Source organism: Misgurnus anguillicaudatus, chromosome 17, assembly GCF_027580225.2.
Source record: "Misgurnus anguillicaudatus chromosome 17, ASM2758022v2, whole genome shotgun sequence".
Classification (NCBI taxonomy): Eukaryota; Metazoa; Chordata; class Actinopteri; order Cypriniformes; family Cobitidae; genus Misgurnus; species Misgurnus anguillicaudatus.
In genome coordinates this window covers 28,578,586-28,595,119 of record NC_073353.2, presented here as the reverse complement: position 1 = coordinate 28,595,119, position 16,534 = coordinate 28,578,586, and the positions used below count along the sequence as shown (strand labels likewise).

At 36.6% G+C, this 16,534-nt stretch overlaps 1 protein-coding gene across 4 annotated transcripts in view; it reads left to right on the top strand.

The window, feature by feature from the left end:
- Positions 1–16,534, top strand: part of ncam2 (neural cell adhesion molecule 2) — a 269,337-nt gene that overhangs the window by 236,352 nt on the left and 16,451 nt on the right. For 3 of the 4 annotated variants that reach the window (XM_055214609.2, XM_055214608.2, XM_055214610.2), the window contains exon 15: positions 4,792–4,966. In XM_055214609.2, coding sequence (XP_055070584.1) covers positions 4,792–4,966 — 175 coding nt within the window. Of the gene's footprint in view, positions 1–4,791; positions 4,967–14,059; positions 16,215–16,534 lie in introns of those variants that run through there. The other variant, XM_055214611.2, reaches the window with a different exon arrangement.

Below are 16,534 nucleotides of genomic sequence, written 5' to 3'. Positions count from 1 at the left end.
ATTTGTAGCAGAAATATGTGTGTTGCTTATGTAAAAAATATAATTAATTAAACTCAAATATTTTTAATGATTGAGCCAAAACCATAAAGCGTTAGTGCTTTTTCCGCATAATCTTACATGTTTGTCTGATTCACTTGATATGAATTCATAAGCAATAGCCATCTCGTAAAATATAATTTGCCGTCAGATCATGTTGAATAAACCTAAATTATAGCGGTATATCCGTGTCTGTGTCATTGTTTGTTTATAAAAAGCTTTTTGTCTTCTGCCAAACTGTTGTATATCACTGCCTTAATGCCGTCTCATGAATTGTTTACCGTCAATATTTGTTAGTAGCATAAAATTAGACGGATTGTCAACAAGACTTCAAATAAATCTCACTTGGAGCGATCGCAGAGCCCCCTCAAGGGTATCGTCTCTCTAAAAAGCCCTGTTTAATGCATCAGGCGGTTTGCCGTTCCGCCGTAGTCTCGCACGATCCTCATGGCTTGTTTACAGGATGCAAGAGGTTGTTGAGTGATGCCACACTTGTGTGTCCACACATTCACCACAGCGCCGCGGAGCATCTGGGTCGCTTTTTCTCCCACAATTCCTCTGTTTGTTTTTCAGCGCTTCCTTGTTTGCTTCATCTCTGACTGTCTCACTCTGTTTGTGATGCCTGGCTTCTTCTACGTCCTTAATAGGGTCTGCTGTCCCCCTCCCTTCATTTGTATGTGCCCCCTTTATCCATTCTCATTTACACCCTCTGTAATACCCGGCGCACATGAAGGTGAGCACAGGGCAATAGAGATGTCACAGCCTGCTGAGGCAGGATGCCTAAGGACTGTCAACATATGAAAGGCACATTCAACCATTTAGCCTTTAAAGAGCTGAGGCGTTTTAAAAATGTCAAAATATAAAAGCTGTGAGTTTTTGAAAGGCAGCATGTGTGGGTTTAGTTCAACATTTTAGCCGGTGGAACAGACTGCACACACATAGACACGATATTACAGTAGATGTACACTTGTTCACTTATGGTCTACAGGCAAAAGCACAAAGAGAATAATGGGAGCGTTGGAGTGCTTCTGCTATATGAGTACATGGAGGAAGCTTCAGAATCAGTGGAAAATCTCTTTCTTGTCTGTTGCTCTTAAGAGGAAGCGGATGGCCTTTTAGGCCACTTTTGTCTGCAAATCTTTTATTCACTCTCTTACTGTAACAATTGTAACTCATTCCCCGCCAGCCTTTTTCTTTAAAGTTGCCCGCCAGCATTTTTGTGATTTTCACAAGTTTAAAAAATGTCTTCGAGGAAAATTTTATTTGATAAATATATAAACATACAAATGAAGAGTTTGGTTCTAAAACGCGTTTCCATTTTTAAAAATAAAACAAATTACCGCCAAAATCAGTGTTGTATCTTGTCAGTATTAAAATGTAAATTCTTAATTTTACCCAAATCCAATATCCGCCATCTTTTCTCCCTTTTTCCCCAAAACGCGATAAACGCCAGTCCTCCTTCTCTGCAGAATGCAATAAATCCACTCAACAAATCACAGTGCACCATTACACGCATTGTAAACAACAATGGCGGCGCGTTGAATACACATGGAATCCTAGTTTTCTTCATCTAATTTGTACTTCATGATCAACAAACAAACAAAAGCAACATAATACTTTTGATGGCATTGATAAACCTATGGTGGTTTTCTGTGGCGGAGAAGAAATGTAAGCCATCAAAAACAAATAATTTACGCAAGAGGCACTCGGGAGATGGAAAAATGCTGACCGTTGCTTGTTCTCACACGACAGCATCAAGCTTCTGTCATGCTAACACATTGACCCCTAAAAAACTTTCCATTATTTTACTCAAAGCCAACGTTCGCTGATCGCTGTCAAAAAGTTCAGTGACGACATCCCAAGCATGCAATGACAGTGTTCTTAATATGACAAAGTAAGTGTTTTGATTATTAACAGTAATGTTAGTTTTGTTTATCAGTGTATACCACTGGTCAACTAAATTAATATAACATGGCAAAGATGAATGCACATTTATATATTGATTCAATAGATTTATAATATTTTGACAAAAAAACTTGTTTCATTGATTTATTGCATTTTGCGGAAAAAAATAATCAGTTTTTAAAATAAAGCTTTGAAAATCAAATTGAATTTTTTTATGTAATTATAACCTAAAGATGCTATGTAAAAGGTTGTAACAGAAAATAGTGGTTTTCATCTTGTCACTTTCTTGGTATAGAAAACACATTTTTACCCAAATTAGTCAATTATTGCGTTTTGGAACCAAACTCTTCAAATATATTAAATGAAAGAACAGACCCTTTGCTTTCAAACAAACAAACAAACAAAACCAGTAAAAAAACTTTTATCCTATCTTCATTTGTTCTCTTTTTATAACCTCTTAAATATGGGTTTGTTTCTTCAAAGATACCAAATTTTGAGCAAAAGGCTGAAATAATTGCATTTTTGTAAAGGAATTTTGTTAGAGATTAGATTCAGAATGGTTATCAAGACATACAGGGAGTTTAAAATTAATTATATTCTTTTTTGATTCAGTTTTTTATAAATTGGGTAATTGGGTATCTAGTGTATAATAATTTAAACTATTCAGGAAACCCAGCAAGCAAAAACTGTAAGACCCAATATAGTCAGGCTATGAGTAACCCCCTTCTACCCTAAATAACCTTGAATTTGGTTACATACCATTTTTGCCAAAGAAACTTGAAGATGTATGATATTCCAACATGTAAGCAAAATCAACAGGCGTTCAAGGTGTTTGCTTTCGTTTCTTTTACGTGTTCTAAAAGTATACGCGTCATCTATTCTTGGGCTATGGTTAGACGTCTATTAGCCTATCACTGGCAGCCCAAATCTAGCCTTGTTTTGGCCAAAAATGCTTGCTGGGAAACGTTATTGGCAGGGAAATGTTTTCTCTTAAAGGAATAGTCTACTCATTTTCAATATTAAAATATGTTATTACCTTAACTAAGAATTGTTGATACATCCCTCTATCATCTGTGTGCGTGCATGTAAGCGCTGGAGCGCGCTGCGACGCTTCGATAGCATTTAGCTTAGCCCCATTCATTCAATGGTACCATTTAGAGATAAAGTTAGAAGTGACCAAACACATCAACGTTTTTCCTATTTAAGACGAGTAGTTATACGAGCAAGTTTGGTGGTACAAAATAAAACGTAGCGCTTTTCTAAGCGGATTTAAAAGAGGAACTATATTTTATGGCGTAATAGCACTTTTGGGAGTACTTCGACTCGGCGCAGTAACACCCTCCCTCTCCCATCATGAGAGTGAGAAGGGGAGCGGACTTTTCAGGCGAGTTGAAGTACTCCCAAAAGTGCTATTACGCCATAAAATATAGTTCCTCTTTTAAATCCGCTTAGAAAAGCGCTACGTTTTATTTTTTTATCAACAATTCTTAGTTAAGGTAATAACATATTTTAATATTGAAAATGAGTAGACTATTCCTTTAATTGACGAGATAACTCGTCAATGGCGGGGAAAGAGTTAAAGGATTCGGCTGAGAAAAGGCATTGGCTTTACAACTCTTGGTTTAACACAGTATAGGAGTTGTATAAAATATAAATCCAAATTTTTTTATTAACATAAAGTAGGTAATAAGTGACAAGAAGTATTTAAATTTGTGTAATACAATTAATTTATTGTTCTTTATATTGTATATTGTGATATTTTTACAATACATTTCATTTTACCAACCCAAAGTTGATTATATGTGATCCTGGACCACAAACCAGTCATAAGTATCATGGGTATATTTGTAGCAATAAGCAAAAATATATTGTATGGGTCAAAATTATAGATTTTTTTATGCAGAAAAATTCAGATTCCAGATTTTCAAATATTGTCATATCCCAGCAAACTATACTGCACATCAGTGCAAAGCTTATTTATTCAATTTTCAAGAAACTGACCTTTATAACTGTTTTTATTGTCCATGGTCATTTATTTTACTTACATTTTTACTTTCATCATAAAATTAGAATCAGGTGTAGGGATAGACCGATATATTGCAGAAGCCGTTATATCGGACTATATTTGGATTTTTTTATTATTAGCAGCATCTGCCAAACTCTTTTTAATTAGCCAGTTAACTTCCCAATTACTTTAATGTGTTACCTATAATGAAAAGACACTCAGTATCGCTCAATGTAAAGCCAAAGTCTGACCAATCATTATTCACCTTTAACATGACGTTACCAGTACCATGAGATGTCAGATCCACATTAATTATGTCTTATTATGTAAATTATTAATTATGTAAATATGTTTTAAGTACTTTAAAAACGTATATTTATGTTATTTTTTGCATAAAAATGTTTATGTAGTTTCTGTTTGTTTCTTATTTACTGTAATTACATTTTGTTATATCGACCGATCAGCCATACAGCCTTATATATCGGTATCGGCTGTTAAAAAACCCATATCCGTCGACTACTAATCAGATCCACAGGACTCTAAGGACTCTAATGCAATAATTTGAATTATTAAACAAAAAATATGATGAGAATTAACTGTTGTTATAAGTCCTACACTTGTGCTAAACTGGATTCTTCACAGTGACAAATTTCAATCAAAGGTTCTTTAAAGAACATTAAGCAACATTAAGATTCTGTGGATGTCTGCCAAAGAACCTTTTAGGAATCTTTACATTTAAAGTGTTTACATGCTCTAAAGTGAAGTTTATATGCTTATTGTCTGTGTTTCTCTTGTGCATGTTTGCACAAATATACCTAAACAACGCACTTATGGGTTTTGTGCAGGATAAGGAAGAGCAGTGGATGACAAAACTTGTTCCAGGTGTGAATGATTTTGTCCTGCTGCAGCCACTTCAGTGGAACACGCAATATGAAGTTGAGATCACCGCTCGCAACGTCAAGGGCTTGTCTGAACCCACCTTTGTGAAGTTCTCCATGCCTCAGAAGCCTGATATTACAGGTACACGCACTTCCACAACACAAACGAAAAGCATTGTAGTTTTTCTGCTATCTCTGTATCATGCGACAAATTAAGCCTGATTACCTCCAGCACTTCATCACCCACTCGCAATATCTGTAGCGGAAATTATATGTCTCGCGTCATAATTACATGCTTGCTTGAGTTCAGCACACTTGCCAGGCACCCACGCTTGGTCGAGCTCACGTACCCCACTCACAAATCTCAGATTCACAATCATACGTGCGGCATAACGCTGTAATTGTTTGCGTATACTTATTGGAGGTGTTTTGTTCGAGGGAACAAGATAGGTGAAAAAATATATATATGTGAAATAGTCGTCAGTACTAAAAAAAGAACAAAATGAGTGACAAAGTATGAGATCCAAAAGTAGTTATGATTGGAAGCTTAAATCCCTCAGTGGGAAAATGATTGCCTGTTACAGCAACTACTTTATAACTAGTTTTCACAGCATCTTCAACAGGTGGAATTGTTTGGCTAAATTAAATCGTTAGAAACTTTTTGCTTAAAGTGCACCTATTATGCAAAGTTTTATAAGATGTAATATCTCAGGTGTGCTCACAATGTGTTTGTAAAGTTTCAGCTCAAAATACCCTACAGATAATTTATTATAGTATTTCCAAAATCCCCCATATGCCCCTGTTTTAAGGTGTGTATCTTTAAATTCAAATAAGCTACAGCTTCTCACTCGCTTACCAAAAGAGACTAAATAAATCTGATTCCTGTGAATACAGTCTGGGACAATAGTATCTAACTACTGAGATGTGGCGGGCAGCGTACAATTATGGTAATGCAGGACTGTCAGTCAGTGGCCATGGGCTTGGCTTTATCAGTGTGACATCACATTAACAAGAGAATAGAAACAATGGCTTTAGTTTAAAGGGATACTCCACTTTCCAAAAAAAAATATGCTCATTTTCCAGCTCCCCTAGAGTTAAACATTTGATTTTTGCCGTTTTGAAATCCTTTCGGTGGATCTCCGGGTCTGGCGCTACCACTTTTGGCATGGCTTGGCACGGTCCATTGAATCTGATTGGACCATTGGCATCGCACTAAAAAATAACCAAAGAGTTTCAATATATTGCTATTTAAAACTTGACTCTTCTGTAGTTACATGTTTACTAAGACTGACAGATAATATTACACCGCAGCCGAAAATAATCCCCTTAGTATCTTTCAATAGCAGGGGACTATTTTCGGGCACTGAGTAATATCATTGCGCCTCCTGCAGCCATGTTACAGCAGCAAACTCCTTGATTATTACACCAGAATGATAGTATAGTTCCTAGCCATATCGGCCTAGAAAATCACAACTTTTAATTTTCTGTTGGTCTTAGTACACGATGTAACTACAGAAGAGTCAAGTCTTTGGTTATTTTTTAGTGCGATGCTAATGGTCGAATCAGATTCAATGGATTATGCTAAGCTATGCTAAAAGTGGTAGCACCAGACCCGGAAATCGGCTGAATGAATTCCAAAACAGTAAAAATCAAACGTTTAACTCTAGGAGAGCTGGAAAATGAGCATATAGATTTTTTTAAAGTGGAGTGTCCCTTTAATGGGGATATAAAAGGAGGGGGTTGACCCAACATTGGGTCAAAAAAAGTTGAGCCCAGCCCGCAGGGTTGTAATTTACCCCTTACTGGGTTGTTTCAACCCAAAATGCTGGGTTGGTTTATTTTTCTTTGAACCATTTGGGCGACTAAACATTCTTTAAAAACATGCTTTTAGAAGTGGCTTTTTAAAGAAATACATTTGGACTCGCGACTTCCCAAGAGACAATCTGGGGCACTGGAGAAATCCAAAATATTCTGCAACACCTAAGAGGCTGGGTTTTGACTTTAAATGGACCTGACATTAGCTACATCAAGGATAGTTTGCCGGGCGCTGATATAAAAGTAGATTGCTGAGAAAGGTGACGGAGAGTATCAACCAAACAGGAGAAACAAGCAGCACAGATCCACACAAGTGCTTTGCGTTTCCCATCAGTAATACAGAACCACTTTATTTCTGATGCTTTTTAAATGGAGAACGAGAAGGATCACATTTTTAAGAGGTTGGTCGATTGCATGTCTACTCTCATTACCTCTGTTTGTGGATGGGATCCCAGGACGGAGACAGCTTTCATTTTCAAGCCAAAACCCAGTTAGAATATGCCTTTGTTATTGGTTTAAAATAACACTCAAATTACGGCCACTTAATCCATCGCAACACTGGATGGACAAGCAAGTTTGTCTGTTCCTCTTAGCTTCTGTTCCAATTAATATCGTTGGGATGTTGTGTAAGGACTTGTCTTGAAAGACTTTTCCACCTGATGGGAGAATTGATTTAAATGTGGGCGCAATTTGATACACTGTGAAATGCATTGATAAGACAATAGTGCTTTCTCTCTGATGAAGGACTTTTGTTGTAATTATCTGAAATGATTGGTGGTTTACTTATTTTTGTCGATATGTTTGAAAAACCTGTGCCAAATACAATATAAACATAGTTTAGAAAGTTGCTTATTAATTTTCACCTAAACAGAGTAAAAATGAAAGTGTATTTGAAGAGTTTAGTTCCAAAACGCGATAAACGCCATTTTTGAAAAAATGAGTTACTCCCAAAATCAGTATTATATCAGATCAGTAGTTAAAAGTAAATTCTTAATTTTACGCAAAATCCAATATCCGCCGTATTATTCTGTCATCTTTTCTCCCTTTTTTCCCAAAATGCGATAAACGCCACTCCTTCTTTTTTACAGAACGCAATAAATCCATTCCTAAAAATTACAGCCCACCAGTCACGCAATGTAAACAAACAATGGCGGCGCGCTGAGTACACGGAGTCCTAGTTTTCCTCATCTACTTTGTACTTCGTGATCAACAAACAAAACAAAATTATACTTTAATGGCATTGCTAAACCTGTGATGGTTTTTGTGACGGAAAAGAAACGTAAGCCATCAACATCTAATAATTTCCGCGAGAGGCACTCAGGTGCTTGTTCTCCCGACAGCATCAAGTTTCTCATGCTACAGTAAAACATTGACCCCAGAGGATCTTATGAAAACTTTACATTATTTTAGTCAAAAGTCAATGAAAATCGAGCAGGACCAAAACATTTTACAGCTGATCGCTGTGAAAATGTAAAGAGACGACGTCAAGTATAACCGCAGCATGACAGTGTTCTTAATATAACAAAGTAAGTGTTTTGATTAATGACATTAATGTTTATTTTTTAATCATTGTATACCACTAGTCAACTGAATAAATATAAAATGGTAAAGATGAATGCACATTTATACATTGATTTAATAGATTTATAGCATTTTTTAAATAAAAAACTTTCATGGATTTATTGCATTTTGTGGAAAAAATAATTCGTTTTTATAATAAATCTTTAAAAATCAAGTTATGGATTTGATTATTTATGTTTTTATAACCTACAGATGCTACTGTATGTGATTGTTTTAAACAGAAAATAGTCGTTTTCATCTTGTCACTTTCTTGGAATAAAAAACACGTTTTAACCGAAATTTGTCAAAATGGATTTATTGCGTTTTGGAACCAAACTCTTCATTTACAGCCTTACATGCTTTTAAAAATTTAAGTATTTAATCAAAAAAATTCACATTTTTTGCCACTATTTTTGAATGGATTTCAGCGCAGTGCATTCTGTGCATGGAGTTTTGTCTTGGAGCCAAAAAAGCCCACTAGATTTTGAAACAGATAGACTTCATTCATGACAAAACTTCACATTTTATGATTATTGCTTCATGCTCTTTGGTCCGTTTCAGTAAATATGATTTTTTCTCTGATCTTGCCAGTTGATGGGCGAAAAAGTATATGCCAAAAAAGCCATGATTTTGACAGCTGATATTTAAATTATGTCCAGACCTGTCCAATTATGTGCGAAATGTCACCAGAAGACGTGTCATTTAATTCATAGGTGTACATTTGAATGTGCATGACATTTGTGTAGCATTATAGGATGGCTTGGATTTACACTGTTAATCGGATGTACCACCTCCTTCTTCTTTATCTTTCTCTCTCTCTCTCACACACTCTGTCTCTCTCTCTTCTCTCCCACCGGCCCACGCTCTTATTTATAATTCTATTGTGCTTCGTCTTCGTTGTTTCACTCTAAACAATCCTGCTCACCAATTCCCTCCTAATGAATTATGCAATGCATTCTGGGCCACAATGAAATCGCTGGGCTTTTTGTTTTGCAATGAACTGTCACTTAACTTCCTTTTCTGCGTGCCTATATAAATGCCCCCAATCTTTTCAATAACAACAAACATACTTTACACTGATACTGGTTTGGACTGCTTGCTCGGTTCTTATAATTGTTTCATTCTATCACGCAACAACATTATTCTCTAATTTACTCCTGCTTATTTACTGACCTCCACCAAAATAATATGTTTATCTCATTGTCACTTCTGCACTCATCATTTCTCTTCATGCACTGCTGCGTCATTGTAAATAAACTGTCTTCCATTCATTTGATTTTGCTGTCAATGTTCCCTATAATCTTTGTGGCTTACATTAAGCAAAACCTATTACTATTGGGCAAAAATTTATTTCTATCAGCCACCATGATAGACATATATAGTGTATCTATAGTAGAAGTATATACAGTATTTAAAAATAATATTATGCAATTTCTCTTGTTAAGTTTACCTAATGTGTAATGATGAGGTTTAAACGCGGGGTGCATGATTTTTGAAAAACACTTTTAAAAAGAGAGTCGGGCCGAGTACCACAACACATTTGTAGCCAATCAGCAGTAAAGGGGGTGTCTACTTACCGACATCGTTGCCGATCGTTGCCTGGGTTGCGTATGTGTGGGGCGGGTCTGTCAAAAGAAGGTCCAGATTCTATTTGGGTAGGGGCGTGTTTGTTTAGGTTATTTGAAATATCAACATTGGCTTTCAGAGATCATGCACCCCACCTTTAAGCATAAAAGTATGCAAGGTCTCATGCTCAAAGTTCAATGTGAAGGGAGATTGTCTTAAAAAGAAATAACCTTTTAAGGACTACACAAACAGCTGAAAAAGCGCTACTGCTCTTTCTTCCTTACATTGTGATATCATAATGTCTTTAATTTAATTAAAAAAAACTTAGAATATGCACATAAGAAATGGGCGAGTCAGTGAGTGTTGTTGCCATTGCGTTGAGATGCTGTTATTTTCACGCTGGTTGCAGATGTCTTTTGTATGGCTTTTTATGAAGGTCAGATTTAGGGAACAATAGTTACAATTTATTTTTAATTGGGTTCCTGAACATTATAAGCACAACAAAGTCTTTGTTCAGTGCATTTTATGGAGGACAACTTCGTCAACCTAAGCGAGCATAGTGCTGGATTTGCACAGCATTGTACTTTCTGTCCTGAAAGATGGTTCTCAATTTTTCAGCATGCAAAATTTTACCAAGCGTGCCGCACAAGCCCTGAAAAGTGAAGTCAAAACGCCTCGATCGCCTCCAGTGACTGTTCCTAGTATAGTTCATAGGGCTGGGTATTGTTAGGAATTTTACAATTCGATTTGATTCCGATTCTTGAGGCTTCGATTCAATTCGATTCAATTCAATTCGATATTGATTTGTTTGCTTCAATATCGATTCAATAATAAGTAGATACACAAGTAATTAAGTACCCGAGTAGCCTATATTTTAATTTAAGCTTTTGCAGCTGCTGTTTGCCATCTTGCTGTTTTGGTAAAGCGTGTTTTGGTAAAGCGTGTTTTGTTCAACACTGAACGCTCTCACTAGAGCAGGGCTATTCAGTTAGTTTGTCATGGGGCCAGTTCATGAAAAGCATCTCATATAAGGGGCCGAAGATATATCAGTGATTATGACTACATTTTCCTATATTTAAACTGCATAACAACAAAATCAGTGCATTGTACAATAGGCTTTTTCTACAAACATGTATTTTCAAACTGCATACAACAAAATGAGTGCATTGTAAGATGTCCAAGTAGGCTTTTTCTACATCCAGACATGTTCATATGTTGTATTTTAAAACTGCATAACAACATAAGTGCACTGTAAGATGCTTTAATTTACATTGAAAGGGGTAAATAAGAGCCATATCACACTCATTGAGAATTTAACTTACTCACTTTAGTACACATAACAAAAAAGTTTACAATATGTAACATAACATTGTTTTATGCTGTTTTTGTCAAAGCTAATTATTTCACTACCCCTATTTAAACTGCAACAGCCATTAATAACTGGCAAACATTAGTCTAGCTTCTAATAAGATAAATTATAATTTTAGATTTCGCTAGAGCAGTAAAATCAGATGTATGTTTGTCAGTAGATACGCGTTCAGTGGTGCAGGTGTTGGGCGCGATGGGTGATTAATTGTTACTAATCATTTCAATGCGTTTCCTTTATTAAGACATCTAATGTCATTGTGGATAAGCAAGTCATCATCGAGCCGACATATCAAACAACAACTGTCGGAAAAGGCGGTTTTGTAAGATGGAAATACAAGTTAAAACATAGAGTCCGTGGTCTCACCACTGTCAGTCATCGCGTCTTGATATGCGGGCGCGAGCGGCTCGCGTTGGACCAAAGCGCAAATATAAACACGTGACACAGCTGCTCGCGCCAGTCACGTGACTCGCGCTCTGCATCTCATGCTGTAACAGATGCACGCTCATCAACTCGTAACTGTAGGGCCCGTTGTCCAACTACATTTATTTTAATTCAACATTTATTTATTCTAGAGATGTCTTTTTCACAGACTACATAAAGGGCTGGATCAAATTACCTCGGGGAGCGGGCGCTACAGTGTTGCCCACCTACAGCGCCGCCACTGGCCGGTAGGCTGAATCGATTCATAGGATTTGATGAATCGATATTAAATTGAGGAACAAATAATTGCAATGCATTGATGAATCGATATTTTTACCCAGCCCTAATAGTTCATAAACCCCGCCTCCCCCATGTTATTCAATGGGATTTGAGACCAACTAAACAATTGAATTACTCTTCAAATATCTTTTTCCGAAGCTGGTTTCTGTCATTTACTGTAGTTTTTATTCAAGTGTTTGTTTTTAAATTAAGTTTTTAGTTTTAGGCCTTGATTCTTGGACCCCGGTTCTTGGACTTTGCTTAGGGCCCCCAAAATGGTAAACATGAGTCTATGGATATTACGCGCTAAAGTGTTGTTTTTTATTTACACATCCTGAATTCTGACGTGGTTGCACTATTCCTCCACCTGAAAAGATCACGCTTTGACCTATCGATTATCTGTTGGTCCCAAGCCTTCACGTGATGTGAATTCATCTGAAGTTTTAAACTGATTAGTCAGTCTGAGCAAAAACAACTTCCAAAAATGGTGCGTGACATTTCTGGACAACACGCGCTAGGAAGTTATTCAATCACAAAACACTTGGCAAGCTAACTGCTGTATTCTGAGCCCATGTTTAAATATAGAAACATATAATATATCAAATGAAAGAACAGACCCTTTGCTTTCAAGCAAACAAACATACAAAAAAATTTTCATCCTGCCTTCATCTGTTCTCTTTTCATCACCTCTCAAATAGAGATCGGATTCAAAGTGGTGATCGAAACATATACGGAGATAGAACTGTTTGCCCTAGGGCGATACTTCTGGGTTTTATAGGTTGTGGATTGACCACCTGGTGGATAATAGTGGTATTACGGATTGCCGGAGGTACTCGTCATTGGCAGGAAAGCATTTTTCTCTTAACTCTTTCACCGCCATTGACGAGATACCTCGTCAATTAAGAGAAAACGGTATCCCGCCAATGACGAGATTTTCCATCTTTCCGCAATACCGCTATTATCCACCAGGTGGCGCACTTCCGCAACTTATACAACCCGGAAGTAGCGCCTCACGTGAAAGAGAAAGTATGTTTTAAAGATCGCTCTGCATCTGATCTCTATCAAAAGTCCTTCTCAAAAATGGAATTATCTCAGCTTTTTGCTCAAAATTGGGTGTTTTTGAAAAAACCTACCAATGTTTGAGAGGTGATTACAAGAGAACTAATGAAGGTAGGATAAACGTTTTTTTTTTGTTTGAAAGCAAAGGGGCTGTTCATTCATCTGATATATTGTTTGTTTATATATTTAAGGAAGAACATTTTCTGGAAGGCATTAAACTTTTGTGAAAATCATGAAAAATGCTGTGTTGGTTGGCAACTTTTTTTAAAAACGCTGGCGGGGAAAGAGTTAATATCTTTAATATTGACTGAGACCATGCCAAAGATTAAAATCAATGTGATATCAATGATTAAAATGAAACTTTGATGTTCCTAATCTCATAATTAGATTAAAACTTGCGCCTGGATTTCACACCCAGGGTCATATTTAAATGGACTTCATTTAAAGCGACACACCATTTTTTTGAAAATATGCTAATTTTCCAGCTCCCCTAGAGTTAAACATTTGATTTTTACATTTTTGGAATCCATTCAGCTAATCTCCGGGTCAATCCATTGAATCTGATTAGACCATTAGCATTGAGCTAAAAAATAACCGAAGAGTTTCAATATTTTTCTATTTAAAACTTGACTCTTCTGTAGTTACATCGTGTACTAAGACCGACAGAAAATTAAAAGTTGTGATTTTCTAGGCATATATGTCTAGGAACTATACTCTCATTCTGGCATAATAATCAAGGACTTTGCTGTCGTAACATGGCTCCAGAAGGCGCAATGATATTACGCACTGCCTGAAAATAATCCCCTTGGTAACTTTCAATAGCAGGGGATTATTTTCGAGCACTCAAGTGTTTAGCTCTGGGGGAGTTGGAAAATGATCATATTTTCAACAAAAAAAGTGGAGTGTCCCTTTAAAATGATGTTCATAAGATTCACCCTCATTTGGGAAATTTAAAATGTAAAAATAAAATCAGGATTCTCTTTCATATTTTAAGCAGATCAGTTTAATCCTTTTGCACAGGAGGATGCAATAGCACCGTTTAGAGGGAACATTGTCTGTCTTTTGTGTAACCATTACAGCCCTAATCCTGCACCCTTTGCTGGCTCCACACACCTACTGTATGTGTTTCCCTTTTCCTTCCACTCCCCCTCTCCATCTCATCTGCAGATCAGTGTTGTGAGCCCCCGTCAACTGGACGTGGACATCCCCTCGCACAGCCCATCAATGCGATGACTGTCCTTGGAGCTGCCCTGTCACTCTTGCTGTCCTTGTGTCTGTGTTGACATTCCTCCATCTTCACCTTGCCTGGAATCAGACCAAAAGACTGAAACAGAGACCCGTTCCTGTTTTCCCCACCACTGGGCTTCATGTCGTGGGGTTGTGACTTTTAGCCATGCCAGTTCATTGCCTCTTGCCAGACTCCAGTGGCGTTCCCAAAACCCATGTGACTCTGACCGCGGCCCTATTCTGAGTGGGTCGCATCACAAAACTAACCTGAACAAAACAACTGATTGGTTCTTAGTGTTTTTTACCTGTGACAATAGCGATCAGACACTTAGCTGTATGTTTAATGAGCTCAGCTTTGCTGGTGTTTACAGATGCGGTAAGCCACCCGTGTGAGGGCTTTTCCATCCTCTGCGGTTGCTGCTTGTTTCTACGGGCTCTTTTGTTTTGGTTTATTATCACAATAGGAAATGTCAGCAGTTGTATCGCTTGAAAGAATCTATTTAATGATGTTGCCGATACGCGCACACACAGAGCTATACAATGCAGCACTCATTAAATGGAGTCAAGTAGGATTTCAAATTGATATGACTTTTAACAATGGCATCATAAATCAGACGGGCCTGCTGTACCTCCTGTTACCCATAAGATGAGAAAAATCAAACATTGTTTCTCCCTCCCACAGTTTTAAAATATAATGCACATTAATTTTCATTCTCTGTGTACACCTCTGGCAGAATTGTTTCTTTATTGTTTCTTCTCGGTGTTGATGAGAAACGAAATAACTGGAGTTTTCAGCTGTGTGTGAATAAGGGTATCAATAAGGAGGTGTAATAGAGTAAATTAAGCTATAACAGTCATTCACTTAATAATTCATTGTACAGATTTAAAATCACATGTGTTGTATTTTACTCCATAATATAATGAGAATGAACCAATTTCTTCTCATGAATTTGAATGATGTAGTCTTATTAACTCTTTCCCTGCCAGTATTTTTAATGAAAGTACCCAGCCAGCCGCAGCCTTTTTTATGATTTTCTCAAAAGTTTAATGCCTTCCAGTAAGTATATAAACATACATCATATCAAATGAAAGAACAGACCCTCAAACAAGCAAAAAAGGCGTTTCATCCTATCTTCATTTGTTTTTTTTTATCACCTCTCAAATCACTGAAAAAAATGATTCATTCAATTTACTTAATTTTTAAGGCAAGTGGTTGCAATCAATTTATTTAAGCTACATTTCAACAAAAGTATTTTGTTTTGTTTTTCTATTTTTTGTTGTTGTTGTTATTGTTGTTGTTTTTTAGTGGGGTAGGTTTCTTCAAAAATACAAAATTTTGAGAAAAAGCTGAGATAATTGCTTTTCTCTTAAGTATTTTTGTTAGCGATCATATTCAGAATGGTGATCAAAACATACACAGAGTCTTTATTGTTTTTGAATCAGTGGTTGCTTAAGTGTTTTATAAGTTGGGTAAGAGTGCCACCTAGTGGATAATAGCGGAAATATAGATTGTCAACTCGTCATTGGCAGGGAAGCGTTTTCTCTTAATTAACGAGATAACTATTGCGGGGAAAGAGTTAACTGAGACGTATTTATTGTTTGGTTACATTTACAATAAGGTTCTGTTAGCATTAGTTATTGCAATATGTATATATTGTATATTTGTAGTTTTGACAGAACTAACAATGAACAATACTGTTTTTAAATGAACCTAGCCCAATAAAGACACTGTCCTCCAAAAGCAATAACCTAATAGTTTGTTGGTGCAAGCGTCACATTATGATGTCAAGGTATGTGTAAGCGATTAATTCCCTCTAGTGGCCAGCAGCTAACACAACCTGTGGTTACGTGTTAATGTTTTTGCCTTGCACGTCAGATTAGACGCATTTCATTTTTCATCTTTTGCAGATCTGATTCAAACACGGAATAAGTCACAATGGCGTTTCACATTCTTAACTAGCGTAATGATGCAATTGGTCACTAGACATGTAAGAGCCAATGCTATTTCAGTATCAAATATGACGTATCATCACTTCTTCTGGTGGCGGTTTTTAACTCTTTCACCGCCAGAGTTTTTTTTTTTAAGTTGCCAGCCAGCGCCAGCGCTATTGTGACTTATTCCGTGTTTTTCATAATTTTACATAATTTTAATGCCTTCCAGAAAATGTTCTTCTTTAAATATATAAACTATACCAAATGAAAGAACTGACCCTCTGCTTTTAAACAAACAAACAAAAAAAACGTCTCATCCTACCTTCAGTAGTTCTTTTGTAATCAGCTTTTGAATATTGGTAGTTTTTTTGCAAAAACACCACATTTTGAGCAAAAAGCAGAGATAATTCCATTTTTGTGACAGACTTTTCATAAAGATCCCATTCAGAGCGATCTTTAAAACAGACACGTACATGCAGCCGC